This window comes from Cryptomeria japonica, chromosome 11, assembly GCF_030272615.1.
Source record: "Cryptomeria japonica chromosome 11, Sugi_1.0, whole genome shotgun sequence".
Taxonomy (NCBI): Eukaryota; Viridiplantae; Streptophyta; class Pinopsida; order Cupressales; family Cupressaceae; genus Cryptomeria; species Cryptomeria japonica.
The window spans coordinates 729,840,170-729,866,556 of NC_081415.1; the positions used below are offsets into that span (position 1 = coordinate 729,840,170).

General features: G+C 36.2%; 1 protein-coding gene across 4 annotated transcripts in view; it reads right to left on the reverse strand.

The window, feature by feature from the left end:
* LOC131072104 (uncharacterized) overlaps positions 1-26,387 on the reverse strand; it is a 125,209-nt gene that overhangs the window by 41,140 nt on the left and 57,682 nt on the right. For all 4 annotated transcript variants that reach the window (XR_009359339.1, XM_058008163.2, XM_059213790.1 and 1 more), the window contains 13 exons: positions 24,385-24,494; positions 24,041-24,199; positions 23,174-23,236; positions 23,000-23,089; positions 22,519-22,830; positions 22,310-22,407; positions 21,290-21,325; positions 15,937-16,057; positions 15,561-15,797; positions 13,746-13,841; positions 13,479-13,544; positions 13,317-13,355; positions 13,020-13,154 (listed from right to left, as the gene is read on the reverse strand). Coding sequence is in view for 3 of the 4 variants with exons in the window: in XM_058008163.2 (XP_057864146.2) it covers positions 13,020-13,154; positions 13,317-13,355; positions 13,479-13,544; positions 13,746-13,841; positions 15,561-15,797; positions 15,937-16,057; positions 21,290-21,325; positions 22,310-22,407; positions 22,519-22,830; positions 23,000-23,089; positions 23,174-23,236; positions 24,041-24,199; positions 24,385-24,483 (1,551 nt within the window). In the remaining variant the exon portion in view is untranslated. The remainder of the gene's footprint in view (positions 1-13,019; positions 13,155-13,316; positions 13,356-13,478; positions 13,545-13,745; positions 13,842-15,560; positions 15,798-15,936; positions 16,058-21,289; positions 21,326-22,309; positions 22,408-22,518; positions 22,831-22,999; positions 23,090-23,173; positions 23,237-24,040; positions 24,200-24,384; positions 24,495-26,387) is intronic.

Consider the following 26,387-nt stretch of genomic DNA (forward strand, 5'->3'; position numbering starts at 1 on the left):
CATGTTGTATTTGGTTGATTGAAGATGTTCTTAAGGTTAGTAGGGTCTGGTGAACTATGGAAACTCTAATGGGTGTTTGTGGCTATAGGGCATAGGGACCTTGTTGGGGAGAGTTTGAAAGTCTGTGACAAGTGATAAAGAAATGTTGTTTGAAATCCAATACATGGTGGACCTAAGTTCTAAGGAAGCCTTAAGTCCTCTTGAAGTTGTGCATTTGAGGTCATGAAGAGTTGTCACCTATTTGAGTAGGTGAGTTGGGAGAAAGATCTCCCTAGTGAGAATTTGCATCAACACAAGGAGAAGTGATTGTGCTTCATTGTATTTGTTGGTTGGCTTTGCATCACATTCGAAACGGCATTCCATTGAGCTTGAATTGAATGAAGAACAATTACGTAAGTCCCCTCGCAGGTACAGCAAACACATCACACCATTGAAGCTATCCAACACATCATGACCTGACATCGAGAACCCTGGAGTCGTCTCAAGTGATCCTTTTTTTGCTAATCTTCAGCATTAGAGAAGACTTTGTTCAAGATAGGATAGAGTATTCAATACTTTATTTTGTGTTCGATTGTGCATAAAAACACCATCAACAGTACTGCTCTTAGATTATGCAGCATTTAAGGGGCATTCAATAAAGTACTTGGCACCTCTACACACAACTCAAATATCTTGCTTCTAGACCAGTTTGCAAGATTCATACCTAGAATTCAAACAAGAGCATCTTCTAGAGGTAATTTTCAATACATAAGCTATCGTTCTACATTTCTAGAGTAGACATTTGTTATCACCAGTAAGGAAAATCAAAGAGTCTATAAGCCCATTTCCTTGATCCCAATCTACTCCTCCATTCAATAGACCATCACAGTCTAGAGTTCCTACCATCCAAATAAATAGAACATTATTTAACATGGCTACTCGTAGAAATCAGGGGTTTATAACCTTAAATGGTGGTAGTCCCTTCATATCAACCCAAAGAAATGATATATACCAATGGCTACCCTGAAATGTATACCTTACTTCACTGTTGAAACAACCACTACCCCAATAGAGCACATACAAGATATTGCAAGTATTTACTTTGTTCATAATGTTACTGAAGATGATGTTGCTGGTAGACTTCTAACCACATCCTTGAAAGGAAAGGCATTGCAATGGTACAAAGGTCTACAGCCTAACTCCATTCACTACTGGGATGAGTTAGGTGAGAAATTATGTGAACAATTTGAAGACAAGAGTGATTATCTATCACTTTTAGAACAATTGACAATGATTGTCAGGGCTCCAAATGAATTCAGGGGAGATTTTAACTTCAGATTTCAAAAAACTTGGGATAGAATCCCTACCTTGGTGAAACCATCCCCTAATCATGCCTTTTTATACTATTTGAGAGCCCCTAACAGTGATGTGTCTGTTATGATACAATCTATGGGTGGAGTGACTCTGCCAAATGCATACGACATTGTCATTAAAGCAGAAAATTGTCTAATACAAGCGGGGAAAATAGCTCCAAGGCCACCAATGCCTCTATTTCCAGAGATTCCTCTCCAACAACCCACTTTGGCAAATATTCCTATTGCATCTACCAGTCAACCATCTGCCTCTCCTGCAGCTTCAAACGATTTGCATGAAGTAAAAACCCTATTACAAAATTTTGGTAATGAGTTAGTAACAATAAAGAGGCAAAAAACTTAAAATAAAAGACCTTATCAGCCTCAAAATCAAAATACCAGCAAAATAGGCAGCCATATCAAAGACAAAACCAATGGAATTATGCTAGACCCTTGGACAGTGTAAAGCCAGCCACTACCAACTACTCAAAAGCACTTGTTCTAATACAGAATAATCTAACCCAAGAGCATGATTGGTGTCACCCATGTAATCAGCCTTAACACCAGAATGCTTGACAAAATGGAGAGCACTTTCAAGCTCTAGTGGTGCAAAATGAACCGTCAATTTCAGGCCAGCAATTTGATACAAATCAAACAACTGCTGGTAGGCAAGATAACATGTTAGGAGACTCTACCTTGGTTAATTGGCAGGAACCAAACTTTTGTGGTTTAAATCAACCAGATAATGATGTAGTGACACAAAACAAAAGATTAAAGAATAGAGCAATGGAAGGCAGAACATCTTTCTTACTTGGCAAGTCATCAACTTCAGAGTAATCCCACTTTTGTGAACCTTCCTCAATATGCTCTCTAATGTCTTGCCTGTTTTCTGACTTTGTTCCACTCAACCACTATAAACTTGGGTTTGTAGAGCACCTTCCACACTCCTATGATTATTTAGAACATCCTTGTGACAGTTACTTAAATCTTGTTATGTGTGTAACAATGTTTTGCAGTTTTGATGAGAGATTGTCTCCATGCCAAAGTGTGTGCAAGTATATGTATAATGGGTAAGATTTCTTCAAGAACTCACTAAATTATTCTAGATGCATTGTTTAATACATGCTCACAGGCAAACCTAACGTCCCTAAGTTGTAAGGTGAGCTTGGGTTGAAAACCATGGGTCATCCTTATCTATTAGGATGGTTGAAACAAAATTTTAACATCTCAGTAACCAAGGCAATATAAATTTACATATGGTTTAATCCGAGGTTTAAGAATGAAGTTCTTGTTCATGTGATATGTGATATGTCTAGATGTTTATGGTGTCTTACATGTAAAAACCGATCTCCATGTGAGAGATAAAAACTACTTTTAGAGGAAAAATCAGTACATTAAAATGATCTTCACTTTGAACTTCAGTTTAGAAGTTTTGCTTTACTCGAAAATATGCAATCAGCCAAAGGGTGGGTTCTAAGTGCTTAGAAGTAGAAGGTGACTCGTAGGTTGTTATAAATGGTTGTTTTAAAGGGAAAGTTATAATGGAAATTAAATGCATTCTAGAATTGCTCCCAAGAGCTATAGGAAATTCCCCTTTCATGCTGGTCTACAGAAGGGAACCAAGGCTTCCATTATCACTAGAATAGCCTTCTCTTGAGTTAGCACATATACTAGAGTTGACAGAAAACAATGCCATGACAGTGAGACTAACTGAGCTAATAGCGTTAGAAGAGACTAAGGACAAGGCCACGCAGACACTTGAATTTCACCAAGCATAGGTCAAAAGGAATTTTGACAAGAAAGTTGTCAACATGGTCTTCAAGATGCAAATAGAGCCAAAGCAGGAAGGCATGCCAAATTCGATGCTATCTAGAGTGATCCATATGTCATTACCAATTGCAAGGAAGACTAAGCATTCCATCTCTCTAGACTAGATGGTGAAATTTCCCGACCCCAATCAATGGGATTCATCTTAAACCCTATTTTTTAGTGGTGGTTGTAATTTCATGCACATATTAGATTGTTTCTTTCATTTCCATGAAGTGTTGATACATACCTTGCATTCTCCTTAAGGGAATGTATGTCTAGTGTTGTGTTTCCCCCAAGCACAAACTTGAGCATGTTTTTCACATCTTGTGTTTTTTGAGGCATGCTAGTTGTTGCAATTCCCCTTATGAGTCTACACCCAATGGATACCTAAGGCTTCTGGATCCCATGTCTAACAAGTAAACATCCTCCAGAGGTCGCCAAAATGTTGACATTTCATGCCACTCTAGGGGTCCATCAATCATACCCAATCCGAGAGATACTAAATGGACCATTTTGTTCCTTATCATGCTTTTGTAAAGTTACTCGATTAAAAAATCCAATAAGTGGCTAACTCAATCCCCTATTGAACTTTAGGCTTTTGGTCTTCTCCTTTCCTTCTTATGCTTTCATCCTTCCTCATCATTGCTACCCCTGCACTTTGCCTTCACCTTCCCATTCGCTTAAATCCTCTAAGTCGATTGGACTTAAAGGGTTAAGCTCCCTCTCTAACTCTCTCCTTATCTTTAAGAGAGAGTTAGATAAAAACCCAAGGAGAGAGTTAGATATAAACCCTAACAATCGAGGTCTAATTCTTCCTTTTCCTCAATCTCCTAAGTTAAGTAGTATGTTCGATTGTTGACACTGGTCTTCTTCCCTCCACCCTTTCGCCCAAGTTTTTGGTTGTTGGCTTTCGGATCTTCAAGCCTTCATACCCAATCCGAGAGTTACTATATGGACCATTTTGCTTCTTATCATGCTTTAGTCAAGTTCCTCGATTAAAAAATCTAAAACAGTGGTTAACTCAATCCCCTATTGAGCTTTAGGCTTTCAGTCTTCTTCTTTTCGTCTCTCACCGCCACCCCCACACTTTGCCGTCACCTTCCCTTCACTTAATTCCTCTAAGTCAATTGGACTTCAAGGGTCAGGCTCTCTCTCTAAATCCTTATCTTTAAGAGAGAGTTAGATATAAACCCCAACAATCGAGGTCTGATTCCTCCTTTTCCTCAATCTCCTGAGTTAAGTAGTATTTTCGATTGTTCACACTTGACTTCTTCCCTCCACCCTTTTGCCCAAGTTTTCGATTGTTGGCTTTTGGATCTTCTCTTTAACTCTTTCCATTTTTTCATGAAACGAGTTGAGGTGAGAGACAGACGTCCAATGCCCAACCCTTGTGCTCTCACCCTTTTCCTCTAGTTTCTCCTTGTCAGCCCTCAACCCTCGACCTTCTTCCCCTTATGCTTTACTTTTGGGTAAGGTGTAATGGGAAAGGCCGAAGCTCAATCCCAAACCCCTCATTGGACCTTATTTTCTACCAAGGCATTCAGCGATTAAGGATTGAACTTTCATTGTTCCTCACCCTTTCCTTTCTCCTCATTGGCCCTCAACCCTCAGAAGTTCCCCTTTGCCCTTCTCTCTTCCTTGAAAAGCGATAAACTGGAAGCCTGACCCTAACGAAGCCACGAAGTGGCATGTTCTAATACAAGAATGCCATAAATGCTTGAGCGACCTCTTCATTCCTAGCCTTCCATAAATACCATAAGATTTCAGTAGACAGGTTAAGCAAAAATCAATTGATTATTTATCAAAGCATTTCACAATCCCAAATAGGATTTCACACTGAGATATTATTCTTACCATACATCCCAATTTATCTCAATTCAAAGACCAACAATTCTTAGCAAATTTATAGTTAAAAAACAAGTGCTCAACAGTTTCGACCATAGCCGCAAAAATTGTCTGGGGAAAAAATCAACAAACCAAAACTTAAAAGTAATAGAATTTTTGAAAAATCGGATTCAAAAAATAAAATATTTATATATTTAATTATAATCTAATATAATAATTATAATATTATAATAATTATTACAATAATAATAAGAAATATTATTAATTATAATTGTTGTATAATTATTATTATGTCTGCCCAAATGACTTTACTAAATTATAACCAGCATATATGTCTTAAATAAATCTATATGAAATATGCCACAAGATATCTTAAATAATAGAAAACTTAAAAATAATATATTACAATTTAAAGTTAATGTGTCCACCTTAAAAATTAAAAATAACAACAATAACTTTCAAATTCATTTTTTAAATTTAAATATTATTTTAATTAAAAAAAAGTTACAAGAAATTTATTACAATTTAAAAATTAATTGTTAAGACCAAAAAAAATATTAAAAATTTGATATAATTACTTGTATGCAAAATGTGGAAGCATTCACAAGGCATATGAATTTGACTAGATGCCTCAAAACAATTCAGGTGCCTTATGCTTTCACATTTTGCAAATTTACATACATGTCTATCAGGGCAGAGGCAACTAAGTCTGACAAATTTCCTCTATGATTTTATGGATGTCCATACCCGGTTTCAAAGCTCCTCCTTTGGCACAAACAGTAACACTGTAACTGTAATTTTTTTCACTGGCTTAAAGCATACTTACCAAGAGACCTGTCTCCTACCCCTAGAGACCCGTACCGGTACAGAAGATGTACCGGAGACGCGTCTCCAGCACCGGATACTTCTTTGGAAACTTCTTGATGCATAAGGTGCTTTTGGCTGCTGTCTCCGAAGTCTCCTGACTAAAAATTGACGTCTCCTCCTAGAAAACTGAGGGCAAAATGCAGTAAAAAGGCAAACAAAAAAAAAAGCAAACAAATAAGATAAGCTTGCAACAAAGCAAAGTTGTAGGGAAATGACTAATAAGGAAACTGTTTCACAGGAAGGCAAAAATCCATGCAAATTTATAGTGATCGGATCTATTGACAGTGTAGACTTTTTGAGAGGAGTGACTTCTTATCATTGTAAAAGTCTAAAGAGAAATTGCCTTTGCTATTTAGCAGACAATATTGAGTGTGCTCAACATCTATATTACCTTACTTTCACTAAACAATTTATATTGGCTATGGTATTAGTAATATAAGCAATTTTAATTTCAATTTTTGTTCAATTTTAAAGTTAATGTAAACTTTACCACTGTTTTCGTTTTCAAAGTTCTCTGTCATAATATGTTTTGGACATTATTAAATATTATTTATTAAAAATTGGCGTCTCCAAGCACCCCCATCTCCTATTTTTTTTAAATTAGTTGTACCAATCTCCGGAGTCTCCAAGTACCCCCGTCTCCCGGTAACCTTGGCTTAAAGTTAGACTGCAAAAATCAAAAAAGATAAAAATGGAAAGGCTGAGCCTAAAACTGTGGGTTCTGATTTGTCAAACAGTTCTGATAATTTTTTATTTTTTGCGTAGAATGTCAAGTGGGTGAAAACAAGCCTTGTACCCATTATGAAAGTATTGTGATCATGTTTTGGGGTAAAAAGGTACATGACCACAGGTGGATCAAATGTAAGCTTTGTCCAATGGCATGGCAAGGTACTTACACGAGGGTGAGGGCTCATTTCCTTCAAATACCTAGAAAAGATGTTGATCCTTGTCCAAATGAGTTAGAATGATATCATGTTGTGAGGGATCAAGAAAGGGCTGATGGGAAAGTTTATAATATGAGCTCCTTTCATGCTTCAACGACAAGGGCAACTGCTGCAACTCATAATCAGAATACAGAGACAGAAAGAGATGTGTCTTCTAGAGATGTAACAGCACAACATTCTCACAAGAGACCACAAGTTGGCAGCTCAAACCCCATTGAAAGACTATTTGATGTCCAAGGTCAAGAAGCAATTGATGCAACCATTGCACGCTTCTTTTATGCAAATGGAATACCGTTTAATGTTGCTCACTCACCTTTCCTTAGAGAGATGGTCTAAGCTATCAATAATGGACCAGCTGGGAATCATCCACCTAGGTCAAAATAGCTTTGCACTACTCTTATTGATAAGAAAAAAACCGATTAGAGAACAACAAAATGCACCAATGAAAAGAGAGTGGGCTACAGAAGAATGTAGTATTGTATGGATGGGTGGACAGATACTAGAAAGCATCTACTACTTAATCTCATGGTAAGATGCAGCAATGGGCCTTATTTTTTGAAGGCAGTAGACTGTTCAGGGCAAGAAAGAAATGAAAAATTTCTTCATAACCAGCTATGTGACAGAACTGATGGTAGGGGCATTACATTCAGTCCAAACTGTTACCGATGCTGCCCTTGTTTGTAAAACATCGGGTATGATAGTGCAAAAGAAGTACAAGCATATATTTTGGACACCATGTTGTGTGCATTCGTTGAATAATGCACTCAAAGATATTGGCAAGTTCTAATGGATTTCAGATCTTATGGGAAAGGGTAGAAAATGCAAATGTTTATTTGTAACCATCACCACACACTTATATTCACACAAGCCATATTTGGGAGAAGTTTATGAAGAAATAAATTCCATGTGTGAAAAAGTCAAGACAATAACAGATGCAAAAGATCTTTCCTCGTATCCTTTGATAGAAGAAAAGTTACATGGAAGATGAAATATACATAACACACCCCTTCTTTGTGTTGTGCAATATGATCTCCATAGTATTTTAAGGCAGATTGATTGGTGTTAGCTGATCTCTTTGTAATACTGGTCTAAATTTTAGTAAAGACAAATAATAATCCCTAGGGTTATTACATAAAATCAGATACATTATTGATATAGTACAACAACAAGGACTTTCCTTTACTCTTACACACACAACATTATGCTTATCAGCCAATCAAGAGGAAGAAAAATTCAACATACTTCTGTTAAATTGTCTCATCTCCTCGACTAAGGAGGAAGATACATCATTATTTCTCTACTACACTCTGTTGATGTGTTTTTTATGACACCTCGAACACAAAATAAAGTACTAAGTATTCTATCCTCTCTTGAACAAGGAAACCTTGAATGCTAAGCTTTGTGATCAAACAAGGCAACCCCAAGGCTTACAATGCGAACAATCGACTTTATATTGTGGATAGACTTGGTGTATATGATGTGATTTTGCTAGTAACACAAAGGGACTTACGCTTAGCTTAAACGTGGAAACTAAACTTAACTTGAAAAATAGAAGACAAAAGGAAGATAAGGTTGGAGAAATCTAATCTAAACCTAAGAACAATGATGATAATAGATAATGCTTTGATAGATGGATTCCATAATCAAGCTTTGCTTCGCCATAAGGAAACAACTACACAAAATTGATGCAAACTCCAAAGTGTTGATGTGTATTTTGTACACTATCAAACACAGAATAAAATACCCAAGGGTACCTTATCCTCTCTTGAGTAAAGCCTCTGAATGCTGAAGATATCGCAAAAAAGGATCAATCAGGGTGACTTCAAGGTTCTTCGATGTAGGATCTCTACGTGTGGATAAGCTCTCTGTGGTATGATGTGATTTCCTGGAATCACAAGGGGACTTACACTTGATGACTGAACTTCTGATTTGCTTTGAATATTTGCTAGAACACAGGATTTTACTAGCTTTGACTTGAAAAAAGGAAAAAAGATGAGGGCGAGGAAAGGATCTAATCCTAACACTAAGAATGTAAGAGCAATGAATGATCTTTGATGAAATTCTAACTAAGTCTTGTTTTGACATCCCAGGACCATCTCCACAAGGTTAGTGCGATCTTCGAAGGAAAGCTTTATGATGTTCAAATCATCACTGCAGGCATAGACACCATCAGGTTGATGCATATCAATGAAGAAGCGACAATTGAAGTTAAGCTTAAGCCAAATGATTCCAGTTGACTACGCAAGGCAAGTCTGCAATCAACAAACTGCTAGTAGTATGGATATACGAATTCCACCATCAATCAAGCACATTTCTTCCACTCATCTAATAACACGAAATCAAATATGAGAAGTATAGAGACCATGCAAATTGTCGAATCGACCCATAAATTTCACCATTTCTTCAATGAAGTTACAAGTCTTTTACAACAACATCTTGGCAACAATCTTTGCCTTCTCTCTCTACTCTACTCTAATTGCTATTCTAATCACCTTCTAACTACTCTCTATTCACTAACTCCTTTCTAACTGCTTTCTATTATCCTTTACAAATGAAGAGTCGGGGCTTATATAGTGCCCTCAATACAATTCGATGGCTTAGATCAATTCGAGATCAATGGCCAAGATTTACAATGAAAACCCTAATTAGGGTTTGTTACAACCATTACATAACATTTAATGCTTGACCAATGATAAAATTGTATTGCTTGGACACATGTCCTCTCTGGAAAATTCCACCAATGGATAGTTGGGGTAGGTACATCGAAGTTTGTGCCACCTTCCATGAGTTAGGTACATTGAATCTGGACATGCTAAGGTGGATCAATCCGACTGGAGGAGTGATGACTGGGATGCCAACTCATCTGACCCTTGTATCTTGGTAGATATTCAACTTGATGTTGTTGAGAAGCTAGCTTTAATTAACTCTTCTGGAACTATTTGCTCCTTCAACGAACCCTTTGCTCCGACTTCTTTTGTCTCTGATGTGCAGGATGTTGATGTACCCCGCCTTGTAATGTTGGATTGGAAGAGGTCGCCCTTGTTGATGTTTGATCGAAGAAAGCCATCCTTGTCGATGCTAGGCTGGAGGAAGTCGCCCTTCTCCTTGCTTGATCTTCCTGGAGGAGACCGTCCTTGATCTGGCTTGATTTTCCTTGAGGAGAGCCTTCCGACTTGTAGATCCTTCGAGCTTGGGAGTCGCCATCTTGATACCTACACAACATTTCACAATTAATAATATATCTTAAGTGTAGAAATTAGGATTCAAAAGGAAGATTTAAGATTTTAATTAGGAAACCTCATGATAAATCTTGAGTTATTATTTCCTAATTAACTATGCCAAACTTAGAATTTTCAAAATAAAAGTTCAAAATTCAAATCTTCAATAATGGTGTCAAGATGATTTCGCCATACCTCCCTTGAGAATTAACTCTAAGAAATGATGCAAAAATAGGAGAATTCGCTTAGGCAAAAATGTAGATCAAAGCTCTCCCTTAAACAAATTGGGCCTCCCCTAGCTTGGAAAAGAATAAACTCCACTAGCCTCTTCAAAAATCTGGAAATTCGCCTCTCCAATAGCCTTCAAAAGTCTAGAAATTATCCTCCTTAGTCTCCACACTTTCGCACTTTAGAAGGGATGAATGAATGATTTGAACTTGAAACAATGCCCCCCTATTATATAGAGCGCTCACCACCTTACTCCCCATAGGCCAACTTGGCAAAATAAGCTAAAAAAATAAATAAAATTGCAAAAAGGAGAGGCCGACTTAGCAAAATAAATAAAAATAAGATCTCAAGCGCTCCATCTTCAATTTTAATTTAATAAAAAATTAATTTTAAATGCCTCCACAATAAAAGTTCGATTTTTCAAGGCTCAAAATTAATTTACTAAATGCCAATGTGTCTTTTATTAAATGCCAAATTAATTTAATTTTTTCAAATATTTCGAAGTTGGCAATTTAGCATCTAATGCAATTTGGAGGATATCAACGTTCAAGTATGGTAAAAAATAATGAATGCCACTAACTTCGCCCTGGTCCCTAGGAGAGGGACAGAAGCGCTCTTGAGTTCTTTGCATAAATTCTTGATCACTTCAATCTTCAAATTACTCCAAAGTGTAGAACATCATTCCCCGTTCCCTTTTGAGTCTTGGAAACAAAAAAGTTATCTCAAAATGCAAGGTAAATGGGCACACTTAGAAATTTCACTCTGGACCCTAGGAGAGGGACAGGAGCGATTTTGCAAATTGTCATTAAAATTTGTAATCTTTGCATCTCAATTCCACCTCAAGGCATTTTAAACCTCATTTCACACTTGTGTCAAGGCTTAGATTTGTCCAAACTTGAAGAGAAAGGGTGGATATTAGGTTTTTCACCCTGGTCCCTTGGAGAGGGGCAGGAGCGATTTTGCAAATTCAAGTCTATCTGTCCTTTGTTAGGCTTCCAAATTATCTTCAACGGGCTAAACATGCCTTCTTTCATTCGTTTCAATCACAAAACTTGTTTTGTCCTTGCAAAAAAAATTGCACTTTTGGAAAATCACTCTGGACCTTCAGCAAGGGACAGGAGCGCCTTTTGTCATCTTGGTATATTTCCTTGCTTGTGGACCACTCAAATTATATTCAACGCACAAATCATGTTTTCCTTGATCTCTTCAAATCATAAAATCATTTTGATCTTGCAAAAATAGTGCAAATTTGAAATTCAAGCTCCGGTCCTTCAGTGAGGGACAGGAGCGAATTTTGTCACCTAGGCCAAAATGCTTCACTTTTCACCATGAAATGTCTTGGCTAGGGAAGATTTCATCTTGTTACACGCCATGAATAAGAGTTCAAGTCCAAGAAAGGTCTAAAAATGTGTATATAAAGAAAATCACTCTGGTCCTTCAGTGAGGGACAGGAGCGAAATTACCCTTCTAGGCAAAACTCCATCATTTCATTGTCTTTAATCAAATCTGGATGCTTTATCACGTTCATTTCGTCCTTCACCATGCCTTTGATGTCCCAATTTGACCAAACAAGGTCAGGAATGACTCAAATAAGCTTTTTCGCCCTGGACCCTTGGTGAGGGACAGGAGCGATTCGCCTTGGACATCCTAAGAGGGTCAGGAGCAAAATTCGCTCTGGATCCTCAGTGAAGGACAGGAGCGAAATTTGACTTTTTGAACTCTCTATCAGGATAATTTTTATGGAATATAACATTTAAGTATAAGAACTTATACTTTAAGTTATATTCCATATATACTTTCAAGATGTTTGAGAGTGGTTTCAGACCTCCAGGAGTTATATTGCAAAATCTAGTTTTTGGAGGTTTTTCAATTTCCAGACTTAGTCAAATTTCAGGATCAGGACTTTCAGACTTAGCCAATTTTCAGGATCAGGACTTTCAGACTTAGCCAAATTTCAAGATCAGGACATCACTCAAGCCGGACTTGCTATCCATGTGATCCCCTTGGCGACACTCAAAATGCAAAGGCCAACGGACAAAACCCTAAAAGACCTAGAAAACAAACCCTAAAAAGCAAAAAAAGTAGGGGTCCCCATTTGTAATGGGGCGATGTGTGAAAACATCACAACACAAAGGTAATAAAGTCAAACATAATATATACCCAAGGAAAAAAAAACCGGCATATTGCCATACTGGGTTCCGGTTCCCGTACCCGCACCCATACACGAACCAGCAAGTTAGCATGTAAGCTCTCTAATGCATGGTCTTTACAAAATCTACTCAAGCAGAAAGTAGAGAAAACAAGAGAGTCAAAGGTGATTTTCAATGGATTAGCTTCAACTAAATGATGATTTTTTATGAAATATCACATTGTAAAGTAAAGAAAGCCCAAGGAACACGAGAAAATTCCAGAAATATCAATGCGCAAAGCCAAAGTTTGCCAAATGATTCATTTTGTACATCTTATCTAAAACTGCTTGTATCTAATTCCTACAAAAATACTAGGCATGAATTTGAGTGAATATATGTGAAGGTTCAGCAAATGATACATATCAGGTAGAGACCTGATTCTAACCTCCTCAAGCAATACAAAACCTTATTCCTTCTTGAAAAATGATATAAATCCCTAGATACATGATATTGCTCAAGCGCTCAATTATGGATATAGTCAAACAGAATGAGACAATACCGCTGAAGCTTTTCTAGAAAAACTGTGTAGAAGCTCTTGAAGCTTTTAAATAAGTAAAAAATATCTATTTCATAGAGCATTTTGCTCACCTTCTGCTCCTCTGAGGATCCTGGCACATTTAAGTCAACTGCATACATTTCAGCAGAAAAACACTGGGGGGTGTCCAAATGGAGAGACATACTACCAAGTCTGGTATCCATTGTGAACCAAGCAGGAATGCTGACCTGCCATGTTTAATATTGCTGTGGTCAGTCTCTGGCTACACTCAAAGCAAAACATACCTTCAGCTTGAGAATCATTTAATAATAGTAGGCAGAAGACAAGTTACAGTAAAAAGTATATTTTCCTACTGCAAATGCAACATAATAAATGGCAAAATGTTGTACCATTTCAAATAATTCCTCCTTTTTCTCCTCAAAAGAAACCTGCAAGTATTATATCTCAGTTTCTTAGAGACTAAGACTATAATTATATCATTAAAAAGAATAACACTAATTTTCAAAAATTCTACATAATGCATATGACAGAATTAGTGATAGCGGGAAAACCTTTCCATAATCCTGAATGACTGCACCTCTGGTAATCTCCCATAGTTTAACTGTCCCTTCAGCATCCTATAACAAAAGCAAATCAGAACTTTATTTATGTGCTACAGATTATATAAAAGTTCATTTTATTGTATTAGAAGAATAGATATGCAATGTCTATAAATATTCATATTAGTGTTTCGGAATAAATCCATCTGAAGTTCTGAGCATTAGCCATGCATGTCATCTCCATATTCCTTGTTATTCAAAGATATAGAAAAAAACTACCTTAGTCAAAACCTGCCGCCTGTTGTTCAATATTTCATGCTGTACAATTCCAGCAGAGCCTGGTATGACATATGAAGGTTGTGTGTACACGGGAACCTGAAAAGCACAAAAATACATGATAAGTTTTCAATCATCTTCGAATCAAGATATCAAGAAAATTTTACTTCAAATATGTACTCTAAAAGTAAGACATGCACTCTGAGATTAGCCATAGTTTAATCTCATATAAAAATCCAAAACGTGTATCTTAGACAAAAATCTCTTTAAGTATTTACTAAGTAAACAGGTTCTACTGTTTTGGGAGCCATTGCCATACCAGATGGGACAGATATGATGTTAGCACAGGTCTGGTCTGGATTCACCAGGGTACGGCCCTGCTGTTCTGAGACCTCGTGGATATGCCCCCACCCACAGACAGACAGGAAAAAATAAGAAATAAAAAAGGACCATCAGAAAATAAAATTTTGAGGTTTGGTACTGACGATGGATATGGATAGACTCTTAAAATACCCACTAAACACCATGCAAATCAGTCAATGTCAAATTTTGTCAGGGAAAGTCTTGCCAACAAACACCAGGAATCAGAAACAAACAAGGGGTTGGGCAACTGCATTAGAGAAAACAAACCCTAACAGAACATGTTGTTGTCAATTAATTGAGCCTACATATTTCTGTATCAATTATGCATGTCGTGACTTGATATGGCCATGCATGTTAAGGAAATTTGTCAAATCTGTCCATCTCTGTATCAAGTACATTTTGTCAGGGAAAGTCTTGCCAACAAACACCAGGATTCAGAAACAAACAAGGGTTTGGGCAACTGCATTAGAGAAAACAAACCGTAACAGAACATGTTGTTGTCAATTAACCGAGCCTACATGTTTCTGTAACAATTATGCATGTCGTGACTTGATATGGCCATGCATGTTACGGAATTTGTCAATTCTGTCCATCTCTGTATCAAGTACGTTTTACAACAGCAATGCACTTTGCTTTTCATTAACTTGTTACAGCTGTATGCTTCTAATCCATTAAAAAATTGCATCTTCTGCTTTTCTTTATGTGCATCAGATTAAGGTTAATAAACCTACCTTACAATTAATTTAGGCTAATAAAGTGATGTCTATTTAAAAGGGAGAACAAAATCCCTTTTACATATTTGTAATAGTAAAATTTGCATACTCATGTCATTTCCCATTTAGTTTTGTACTTATTTTGAGCCTTTGAGGAATTGTCTTGATACCTGTACATGTCAATAAATGTCCTTATTTTTAATATCATAGGTCTTACATATAGAGTATGGCTGTACCCACTGTACCACACCTGGAAGCAAACCCCAACCCATACCTGAACCAGCAACTTTGGGTATTAATGATATGTTTCTCAAACACCACATGCAAGCAGCATTTCAGATTTCTCGATAATAAGTCTAACACTTAACAAAACTCTACGTATTCTAGGCTTTAACAAATCAGTTATGACCTGGACATGAAATAAACAATATAATAATGACTGTACAAGGGTTTTGCAAGAAAAAGTAAACAAAATAAATTACGAAGACAATTTGAGGAACTAAACAAGTAATAAAACAATAAATGCAAGATTGGTGCCTTGAGGTATGAGGCAAACAGAAAGTTTCTAGCCTATTGCATTAGACACTATGATTTAATGAAGGGTTGCATCAAAACAGGAAGCAAACTAGGCATGCTACAGCATAAAAGCAAAGCAAATATACAATCAAAAAAGGAAATTGAAGAGTATAATATACTTTTCCAAAAGATATTTCACTGGATTAGAAGTTAAAGAGTTACTTACAAGTGATGATCCTTCTAAACATGCCCTTGCCCTTGTAAAGGATAAATTTCCTGCCAGGAAAGCTCCACCCTTTTGAAAAATCTTATGTGGATTGCGTACCTCAGCTGGCCATTTATGTATAGAAGAATCTGTTGTGGCAACCCATATCCAGTCATCCTGTAGCACCAATCGTAGAAGAGGATGCTTCTCCATACAAAGCAGCAAACTCTCTCTTGTTGTTAAATCTGTGAGGTATAACTGAAGTTGAAGAATCAAATGAAAATTAGATGAGGCTACAAGTGCAGGTGCTCAATCAGTTTCTCTTCAAGTAAAAGGAAATACATTGTAAGAAGAATTTTAAGAGATTCTTTTCTACTAGACTCTGAACAAAACATACCGATAGGTCTCTCCCACCACTGTACACATGACTAAAATTTGGTGTACTTGCAAGCGTCCAAACAGAGTCAGTATGCACAGCATATGAATGTACACAACGCTGCTGACCAAGATCCCAGAGCCTGCATCAGACGATGATAATTAAAACAGAAACCCAAAAATAATAGATGTGTTTTAAAAAACAAAGTTCATAAAGTCTGCAATTTTCCTAAAAAGTGGTGTACATATGATATAATGCATTCGTATACTATATACATACCGAATCAAACCTTTGCCTTGAATCCAAACTACACTAAGTATGACAATCTGGTCCCCCAAAATGACATTGTCATTGGAAAATATGCATTAAAAAAATAAAAGTAGCCACATTACCTTACAAAACACTATGCTTTGAGGGCAAACCACCAAAGCATTAATCAATGACCTTTGACACATATCTGACCATCCATGACTCGGTAAGGTGCAGCATGTTGCACTCAAAGAGGCTTTGACTGCCGCTAATTCCTTAAACAGCCCTGCTTTTCACCTATTCAAAAGAGTTATTCTAAAAGCCTCTGAGGTGAGATGTATGTAGCATTTGCCAAACTCGGCAACGTTTTCTTATATTTTTAAAATGTGGGTTTCTAGCTATGTTGAATGGAATAGTATTTGAATAAACCAAATCAGGCAAAAGCATCATGTGCATGTTCTTTCTCTAATAGTTTCCATAGGTGTTTAATGTTCCATGCTATGATGATACACCTCTTGTAGCCTTGGCAATGTTTGAAGACAAAAATATTGAAGTGAAGTAAACCTAGACATTTCCTATATTTCCTCTATTTTTTTGTCAATTTTAGAGGCTTGGTCTAACCCTATATTTAAGATCTCTGAACTCACAACGTTGCATGGAGTAACATTGCCTCCACAACCACCTAAACTGCCAAGCAGCTGGGCTACTACCCTTGTTAAACTCCTTGAGAAAGGATGACCACACAAGCAATATTTGATATTATTAACATACATGTTTCCACCCACAAAATTTGACTTTGGGGCACTGAATTACAATCTATGTGTTTTAGAAGCCAAATAATGACATTGAATATCCCAAATATGAGATTTACTAAATAAATATCACACTAAAAATTATGAAAATGATGATATCAAATAATACACTCAAAAATTATGATGATATCCCCTATCTGAGTCTAATGTAGGCAGTCAATAAAATAAACAACAAATTAAACTATAAACATTGATATTAATAATTTATAAATCATATTTGTGTTTAATAAACTTTAATCGTCATCATATAAAAATATTTATTTAATATTATTAAATGCTTAAATATTTTTATAAACGTTTGAAATTTTATTCAAAATTAAAACAAAATACAATCCTATGAAAATTGTAAACTAGAAATTAAAACCAAAACACAGATTGTAGTAACACTAATTTTAAATTTGGATGAAATTAGGATTAGAAAAATTTATTGACAACTTAAAATCAAATATAAAATTCAACATCATAGTTTTGACTAAAAAAATTGTATTGATTTAATTTTATCAAGAAATATATTAAAAAATTAATTAATATGCTAGATTTTAATATTCAATTATACTAGCTAAAACTTCCAGCAATATGCCAAGATGCACACCCCCCACCCTCCCTCAGGGGCTTTCAGACCATCCTTGTACAAAGAATGTTTTGATGACACGGGTACACAGTGAAAATGTCCCCAAGTCATCCCCTATTCCTCCTGCCTACCCAAAAATGATTGTCTGCCATCCAAGATTGGTCAACCATGAAATCAGGGTTTCAAGAAGAAAAGGCCCTACTTTACAACAAAAGAAGCAGCGAAATTAAGAGAAATTAAGAGGGGTGGGACGAGCCACAAGGCCCCAACTAAACTTAGCAAACTTGTCATGTGCCATGTGCTCACAATTAACCATGGCTTTTTCTTAATTTGCTTCTATGATTCAAACCCTTAATCCCCGTGCATAATAAAACAAAGATGATGTCTGCATGTGTGTCTCACTCTCTGCAAATCTCTCTTCTCAAAAGATATGTATCCTCAGACATCACATAGACTCAAGTTCAACCCTCAGATAGATTTCTTCAGATGTGCCAGACAATATATCCATAGAGAGAGAGAGAGTGTGTGTTTATAACTATCAACTGCCTCTTAACTTACAACTAACTCTTCATAATATGATGGTTCCAGACTACAAAACCATGTTGCTGGAATACATTGGTTATGGTCTGGATGAAGCTACCAAGACACCAATTGTGCAATCCAAGTATATCATGGTACGGTAGAATGACTGTCTCTGGTGTACATGCATGCACAAAATCCAAAATATTAAAATTTATAACAACACTTGGAACAGAACCACAATTGAATGTGTGAAAATGTGTCAAACTCTCAAAATTAATTAAAAATTTTGACAAATCCTGAATGTTAACGTCTTATGATTTATTTTATTAATAGGTAGATGTAGGTTTTTGAAAAGGCCCAAACCCTTTAACCAAGAGCAAAAAATAATCATTAAAGGATCACATTCATCAAACAAAAACAACAATCCCTAGAAGTAAAAAACTAGACAGCAACAGACTGATAGCACAATAACAGCAACACCACCAACCTTACAGCTAAGATGAAAAGAGCTACTTCAAGAAGTTCGCAGCATTCCATTCGTCCCTCAGAAATTCCAATTGATCCTCCATCACCCCACTGACTAAGTCAATAACAATGCCCTCCTGCCTCATATGGCTCCTTCTCTACTCTTGAGGATCCAACTTCTTTCTTTTTTAACAGATTTTTCTGATGCAATAATATGCTAGCTGCGGAGTTTTTAATGGTGGTTCTGCTGAAAAAGATGATCTTATTCAAAGACACCTCCAAATCCCCATGGTTTCTTCAATCGTACTCAACCAGGAGTAAAACCCTTCTATATCCTTCCTAATCTAACAGATATCCTTCAGCATGTTCCAATTATCATCTTTGAACTCAACCTGGACCTCAAATTGGGATTGTTTGCCATTAACCTATTGATTTAGTTGGTTCAATCTTATATTCAATTTCTTGGTTTCATTCATAAACCATTTGACGATACTATGTTGGAGCTTACAATCACTCTCTAACAAGTTCACTTTCCTGACTAAATTCCTTATAGAGAACTCTCCTTCATCATTAGCTGTACTATCCTCCACCTTATCATCTTCCATGGCAATCTTAGCTTCCTTGCAGAGCACTAATCTTCACTCTTAATAAAGGGCTTCCCCCTCATGGTTCCTGTTGCCTCCTCCATCTGGGAATTGCTACCACCAATAATTCCCTTGCCTTTGATTTATTCAATATACCCATCAGTCATTGTGGAGAACACCTGAACTTCATCCTCCCCATCACCATATTTTCCTCTGTTTTCCTTCAGAAATAAAACAAACTTGCCTTCCTAGCTCTAGTACTAGATCAAGCTTCATCCCCCTTCTCTGAGGGGATTTTTATAGAAATCGATTAAAGGAAGAAGCACACCTTGCCAAAAGAGTGCTCGAAGGGGCCAGCATCATGCCCAGAAGACACCATAATCTTTACCTTTATGGAAAGTTGCCTAGGCGCCACTTTGCATTTAGTGAATTGATAAAGTATATATATCAAGCCTTGGTGGAGCAGTATTTCAGCCTTAGTTAGCTAAACATCAACCACATAAAAACTCCAAGCACATGAGCAGGTAAAAGGAAGAGCTAACCAGCCTCCTGTATTTGAAATGGTTCGGCGAAGTAGAAAATGGTGGGAAAAACACACTTGTACCTGCCTTCTAGCATTATGTATTTTCTTGATTGAGTGCAAATTCCATCAACAAGAGCGGGTTGAAACCTTTAACCCCTTTCATGAATTATTCTAGCCGAATATATATTGATATGTTTGATTAAGATGAATTCAAAATTATCAGAGATTATTATTTAAATTGTCAAGAAAGTCTTTTCCTCATATACCGTTCAAGATATTATTTAATATATTAATTAAATTTGTGTATATAAGTTTTCTCAAATCTTTAGTATTGTTCTGCTTTCCAGTTTTGCATATCTGATTTAGATTTTAAGCTTTCATCTCTAGGATTCCTGTCATGATTACAGCTGATTTTCAGGTTAGAAACAACATTGACATTTAAAATATGTTTGAGACAAATCTAAGAAACGAAAGAACTTCCTACTACCAAATTCTGACTACTCATGCACGAAATTATTCTCCTCAACAATATTACAAGCAACTTCCTTCATTCCCTATCCTGTTTAGGTGCAAGAAACGTGTTCAGGTATAGTGTGCAATTATGAAATCCAAGTACACTAGCCACTGCAGCTCTGTTCAACAGTGTCTTACCATGAAACTGTAGAATTTCATCTGCCTTCACACGATCTTGGCAAAATTTTAAAGAACTATACAAAGAAACTACATGAAAAATTATTCCTCACCCATTTCTTATTATGTTAAAAGCTTAACTCTAGGCCATTAAAAGAACTTTAAGAAAACCTTGACACAAGACAAACATGAATTTTAGTTTCTAGCATATATATGATAATGTTCTGAACATTATGACAGATGAAGATTGGAAGACGATTCCATGAAAGTAAAATTTGTTTCAACAATACAAATTTCTATAATTCCTAACAGTCAAAGAAATTTAACAAGATCATTCACAAATATTCAAATTCCTTTCTAAAATTTAAAAGAATAGAAAGGATTATTTAGAAGCATTCAGAATTTCAGGTGTTCTCTTTCTAAAGTTGAAAGCCATTTTTTTCTTAAATGCTTTCAGACGCAGGGTTTCTACTCTAGGATTTACAGCAGCCATAGCAAGTTACAATTGGGCTCATAATATCATAATCACTAAATTCACTCTAACATGGCAGTAAAAGAATTACATTTGTGATACTGAGCTTCACCCCCAAGTGAATGAGACACGGGTTCATTTTCAGGCAGGTGGTCCTAGAGTAAACTCAGATGTACAATCATAGACCACTCATTGACCATGATATATTGACTGCACTAACTAAAGGCAATTAAAAAATTAAACACCAAAACCAGGTAAAATCACACTTCCCCAGTTAATATGGTTATCTGTAGATTCTGTACAAACTGTCACACCTATGTAATTTCCTCTTTTTGACATGAGCAGTTTATATAGCTTAGCTCGTGTTTCTTGTTCAGCTCTTAAGTGGTCATATAAAGTCATAAGCACTTGAAGGAAGACCACATAATGAAGAATATAGGTCATTTGCAAAAGCAGCTTGAATATTCGATGATCTAAGAAAACATTATCTACAGTAGCATAACATTTTGGATCAAATTTAGCATGTTCAAAATGAGAAGTGCTCACCGTATCATAGAATCTGATGATCCAGATAAGCAGAACCTGCAAAGTCAAAGATTCAAATAAAAGTCATGTCAGACTTTCCATAATCTGCTAATAAAGAAAACGAAGATTTGTACATGAATGGCTAATTCAATACTGAGGCATGTTTCTATGAATGATAGCACAGCATAAAACAGTCAAATGATCAAAAAAGTCCAATTACAGCACATGGATATAAGATGAAAACAGTAAACCAAAGAATCATAAAACATTAGGCTATAAGCTAGAACAGAGAACCAAAGGCAAAGTCACAATTTCACCATCTCGACATGACTTACTCCAATTCTGGCAATCCTAGTTGATTTCTATTGGCAGAACATAATGTTCCATCTTAAAGCAGTAAAACATGAAAATACAAGCTGTCATGACAAACTACATTGTGCCTTCAACAAAAGGCAAGAATTTTGCTATTTGTACAAGTGATGCCAGAAAATATATCAGAAAAAGTACCCAATTGTATAACGCATGCAATATATATATATATATAGAGAGAGAGAGAGAGAGAGAGAGAGAGAGAACCTCGAACCACACAAGGTTTTTACATCCATTCCATACACCCAAGAGGACACTATATCTAGAACATTCAGTAACATTTACTTACATGAGACAAAAAAAATTCTCTCTGTTTACCAAATCAAATAAAGATATACATGAATCAAGCATGCAACCATAGCAGTCCTTTGTATGCTATCTCCCTTTGTACACCATTTAAATATAAAATAAATTCAAAAACATCAATATTACATCAGATATAACAACCATACAAAATGTCTGAGCCATTGGAAAACTGTTACTTGCCTTACAATAAAGTGCATCAATAGTCATAACAAAACACATTGCAAATGCAGTGTCAAGTATCATATCACTTATCTTCTTTATGATACAATCTAAACAGAATCCTATGAACCTTGTTATGGAATGTAGATTCCTTAGAGCAGCTAAACTTAAAAGATATTCCTAAAGAACACATACTATAATTACAACCTGCCAGTGGAATCCAAAATCAGAGCTCGCACATTGTCACTGTGCCCCCTGAGTTTCATTTGTTTTGCTCCAGTTCTTGGGTCCCACACCCGCACTACCTGCTATGAAAACAAGTTCTACATGAAAAGGGAAAACATCTCAATGCACATTAAAGGCATTGATGAAGCTAACATAAACTGATTTTTGATAAAATGGTAAAATGACATTACCTTCTCAGTTCCTCCAGAGACGAGCAAGTTACCCACATCATTCATAGCCAATGCATACACTGATTCCTTGTGTCCTTTAGCTGCAATTGGACTGTACCCCTGCATCTGTGACATATGCAAGGAAGTGGCATTGTTGGTGACATTTGTAACTCGACCTGTCGTACTAGTCAAAACAGAATTTCCAGAACTGAGAACACCATTGGAATTATCATCATCCATTGATTCAAAGGTCCGTGAGATTGGAGTCAAGGCTGCTTCAATATCCCATATGAATACCTCACGACCAAGACCTCCTGAAGCAACAATATTGCTCTAAAATGCATAACATTAAGGAAGGATCAGAAGACAGGACAGAAAACCAAATCACCTACCTTAAGAAAATTTGAAACAACTTCACATCATATTTTGTCAAGAAACTGAGTTAAAACCATTTTTACAACATATTTAGAAATGCATCAAAGATAAATAGACAGAAAATCACATTCTTTGATGCTGCTGCAAGGCATGTAACATAATCTGAGTGTTGACGAAATGTTCTGGTACAAACACCATCTGAGAAAGGATCCCATGTCTGGAAGAATATTAAAGAATTATAAAACTGCATACATGAACCAAAATGAAAAAAAAGTGCATTGAAAAAAAATAGGCAAAAAACCTTAAGAGTGGTATCCGAAGAACAAGAAACAAGTGTCTCCCCTGTGAGGACTGCATCATTTACCTGAACAATCAAATTACAAAAATTACTATCAAATCAGCTTTGCCATCAAGGGAATTGTAAATTAATATCCATTGTGACAAAGCCATCTTTTAATTCTCTTTTTCTATTATGTGCTTCCTCTCTAAGGAATCATCACCATATTTTTAATAGTCTCTTTATTTATTCTGCACTCCTCTAAGGAATTGTAGTTATGAGGAGACAGACTCATACTGCTAGGGGAGACAGGGACAACCGAACCAGTTTTCAAAAAATTAAAAAGCATTTTGAAATTATATAAGACAATGAAAGCAAAGACTAAGTACATAAGTATTTGATAAGCACATCATGACAAACAATTATTTCCTGCTTTAAAGTTGAGAACTTGAGATTAATTAGAAGTATAGATTTATGCTGATTTGCACAAAATTTATTTGCAATTCTGAAAAGATAAATTCAATTCACAAGGTAAACTTTCTGATTTTATTGGTTTATAAAATTACCTGGCAAGATAGTGTAATAAACTTGGCCACAGATACAATGCTTAATTTGTAAGGCTTAAGTTAGTCCATGCAATAATGAGGGAAAACAGTCATTTTAGGTGTAAACTTAAAATGGTATGTACAACATTTAAAGCTTCGTAACACAGAGATCTGTTAACCAACTAAAATTGCATTGAATACATAGTAAAGAAAAAATTATTTTCATTTGTATTGTATCTTACATCACTCAAAGGAAAACCTTGTAAGAATGTGTGTGTACTAGCAAGACCAGAAAATCAATAAGTCAAAATATATCTTAAGAACCACCAAGTAAAAGAAACAGTACCCAGTCAACATGGGATTCAAATGTTGCATGACAGACAGCAGAACCTTCAGCCAACTCCCATCGTTTAAGTGTCCCATCTCGACTACCACTGAACAATAAGTCATTGCTACCAGGCAGTGATGACTGTGATATAGCCAGGCAATTTATTCCAGAACAATGCTGTATAGGGATACAATTCAAAGTTCAGTATTGAATGCAAAAACACTGTAAGTAATGCAGAGTACGTTTTGGTCTAATTGCACTGTTAAGATAGACAAGTATCCTGACAAATCATTCACATAATTATAGGTACAATAAGACAAAATGGTGAAACAAAAACAAATCACCGCTAAACAGAAACTCACTCTAGCATCATTTGCATCATTTAAAACATAAGTCAGCCGCCTTTCTTTCCGAGGACGGGTAGAGTTTGAAGTATTCCCTGTACTTCCCACCCGGTGCATTGCAGATACACCTACAAGATGTAATTCTTTTAAAATTATTTTTACAATAGCGACATTAAAAATGCATGCTGTCAAGCATGCAGTCATATCAGCTTCCAATAGCAGTTGTGGGAATTTCAAGAGATATCAAAACATTCAAAATGATGTGTGCAGATGTGCAAGAATCATATCCTCTACACAATTCCTTGAGGCTATTATTAAAACTAGATTTCATGCAGTACAAAGCACACCTTACTATAACTGCCAACAAACAACTCTTGCCAGGAAATGACACGCTTTGAATCTGTAACTAAACTGTAATGGTGTCTCAAGTCCAATTGTTGCACCTGATTGAGTTTGTGCCTTGTAAAATAAAGCTTAGATGAGTGCATGTGTGTCATTTCTTACATTTGACATTATGAATGTTTAGAAGAAATTGCCATATTTTGTAGTTGTGATTCATAACAAATCATTCATCACATTTTGCACCTATTTTAGAACTGACACTTATCATATTATGCATCTTACACAACTATGAACCATCTTAAAATTAAAAATCGTCTGGATTTTCACTGTACAAGTGATGGGAGGAAATATTAAGATATACAATTTGACACACAAGATAAAATAATTGGAAGATTCAAATCAATTCAATGTTTTTCAACAACCTACAAATGAAGAAAGGCATGTAACTTAAAAGTCAGAAAAAGTGTCTTAAATAACAGTCTGCAGGAAAAAAGACATCTACGATGGAAAAGCATAATGGGCAATATTGGAAATATTTATAGTCATCAGCCTGACTAGAAACTAAAACTATCAGCTATATAACCAGTGTTACTAGGGGTTTCACTCCCTGGCCTTGTGAACTTGTATTTGGGAAAAATTTCATCCCAGGGACTTTGGAAAATTGTAGGAGGAGCATAGTACCTCAAAACAGTGCAGATATAAAGTCTGGAATCTTCAAGGATTATGACATGTTATGGGACAGCAGCTTGTCAACGCATAGGTTGTTGACTTTTCCTCTTTTCAGCACAATCAGTGATCAAAGAACTGCATATGATGCAAAGTTACTAAGACCTAATATTCTATACACGGCATGGGTGAATGAAAAGCTTTTGTCAATCAATTATTGCTTTTACATTACCAAAGGCAGAAGACCATGGATCCAGTGGCAAGGCCTATTTTGTTATTCTGTTTGGGACTCTACCTTACCACCCGTCCTGCATCTTTAGTGTAAGCACTGTTTAACTCCAATTGAATTACTGTTAAAACTTGGTCATAAGCAGCTGACTATATTTGGTTTTTCTTTCACAGGAGTGTTAATGGTTTCTGCTCTGACTGTAAACACATTCAAGGATATGGGAGTGGTTTTCCCTCAAATTTTAGGGTGTGGATCCTGATGACAAGCCACATTGGTTCATCAATAATAGGCATGTACAAGTACGTTTGTCTAGGTTCAATTAGATACATTCAGGTTTATTTTGGCTTCAGAGGGGACGAACCCACAGACTTCACAACACCCGCTGTTTGATTCCCCAAGTGCACCTGACCAAGTTTGAATCAGACCCAGATCTGAGGACTCTTCTGGACGAACTAGCAGTTATGCATCACCTTTACCTTTGGACCACTTGATTCTCATATCCTTCACATTCAAATCCAAAAAGAAAGGCTTCATACTCAACAATGTTGTTAGTGCAGTCTAATTACAATTGATACAAGAATGGATATAAGGCTGGGGTCCCACGGAGGGGGGGCTTCCTAAAAAATAGAGCGGGAGCTGCTGAGATTTTTTAGGAATATTTTGAAGTCCGCGGTCTCATGAATCTTGTATTGCACTTCAGCTTAAAAGTTTAAGCTCCTAAATTTAAAGATGTCAGTGGTCCCATGAATTTTGTAGTGCAGATCAGCTTAAGTTTAAAATCCTA